At 37.1% G+C, this 1459-nt stretch overlaps 1 protein-coding gene and 1 pseudogene across 1 annotated transcript in view; one reads left to right on the top strand and one right to left on the bottom strand.

Annotated features, from left to right (window-relative positions):
* The first annotated feature begins 4 nt into the window (after window positions 1-4).
* LOC109590637 (interferon alpha-inducible protein 27-like protein 2A pseudogene) lies at window positions 5-596 on the top strand (annotated as a pseudogene).
* Window positions 597-1320: 724 nt separating this feature from the next.
* Window positions 1321-1459, bottom strand: part of LOC109590638 (uncharacterized) — a 2663-nt gene continuing 2524 nt past the window's right edge. The window contains exon 4 of the mRNA XM_020006537.1: window positions 1321-1344. Coding sequence (XP_019862096.1) covers window positions 1321-1344 — 24 coding nt within the window. The remainder of the gene's footprint in view (window positions 1345-1459) is intronic.

The following is a 1459-nucleotide window of genomic DNA, read 5'->3' on the forward strand; positions in this document are numbered from 1 at the left end:
GATATTTTCAGTGCAGGCTTCTCCTGCTACTGGTTATAGTTACTGGACTGTAGCAGGTGCTATTGGAGGAGGCATTTTTGCTGTGGCAGCAGCTCCAGTGGTAATTACTGGACTAGGATTCACTGCTGGTGGAATAGCTGCTGGTTCTGTTGGTGCCTCAATGATGTCAGCATTGGCTCCAACAGCAGCAGGTGGTGTAGTAGCTACATTGCAGTCTGCTGGAGTGGTTGGGCTATCTGTTGGAGCCAAAGTTGGTGTTGGAGTTATTGGAGCAGCAGTAGGAGCTACTGTTGGAACTGCAGCAAAATAATATATATACAATCAAATGGAACAGATGACCATTGAATTTTTGTCCGTAGAATAGCATTGATCGAGTTATTAACTTTTGTCATTTCACTGCCTTTATAATGTTTTTAGGTCAAGATATTTCTTTAAAAAGTAGACTAATGGGTTCAACAGAAAACTTAAACTATCAGCTGTACTGTATCACCTTGATTTTGATTGATATTTGATACCTTTGATTGATATTTGTACTGTATCAATTAACATTTTGTTAAATAATAATGTCTTTTTAATGCTCAACTTTTGAATTCAACTAAACTGTTCAATTCTACAACCAAGTAAGACTGCAGGATGTGTTACATTAATTAACAGTGGGGGCGTTGTACACTACTTGACAATGACAAGTTGACAAAATTATAGCTAGGGAGTAGGGAATGTCACTGGGGAATGAATGACTGCTGAAGTGGCAGTCTGAAAGTATGGCCTCTCTTTAAATGGGAGGGGCTGCCTATTGTCTCGTAGCTCAGCTAAATTGCAAAGAGATTTGGCTTAACTATGTCGTTCTCAAAGAAATGCTGTGCTTTATTTCTGTCGTGTCTACTATTGGCAGTGCAGGCAAAAACTGACTTTCATGATGGGAAACGTAAATCTGCTGATGATGATCTGTTTTATAACATCATTGAAGCTATCCCTGTTGAAGCAGGAGCAGCACGGGCTCAATTAGTATCCACTGGACTTGGATTAACTTCTAATGGGTTAGCTGAAAAGTACATGTTTATTTTCATGATATCGGCAATAGTTGCTCCTGTAGCTACACTACAATCAATAGTAGGCTGGCTGACAGTGAAAGAAAACCCACCTCTGAGCAATATCAATGCTGGGAATAATTCTATTGAAAGAGGTGTTATTATCTCACTGGATCCACAGCCACAGATTGACAATTTTTGATTCAAACAATAAATAGATCTATATATGTATTTTACTTTTTAGGAACAGTAGTTTAGTTTAGTTACAGTGCATGATTGATCATGCATGTTTTTATTGATTTGCTTTTAATTTCAGCTAAATGTAAAATATTACAATTTATCGTCATAGAGAATAACTTGAATACAAATTGGTTTACTTTCTCTAGTGTTTTTGAAAATAAGTCAATAGACTCAATACAAAGGAAATTTTA

Source organism: Amphimedon queenslandica, unplaced genomic scaffold (genome assembly GCF_000090795.2).
Source record: "Amphimedon queenslandica unplaced genomic scaffold, v1.1 AMPQUscaffold_9729, whole genome shotgun sequence".
Taxonomy (NCBI): Eukaryota; Metazoa; Porifera; class Demospongiae; order Haplosclerida; family Niphatidae; genus Amphimedon; species Amphimedon queenslandica.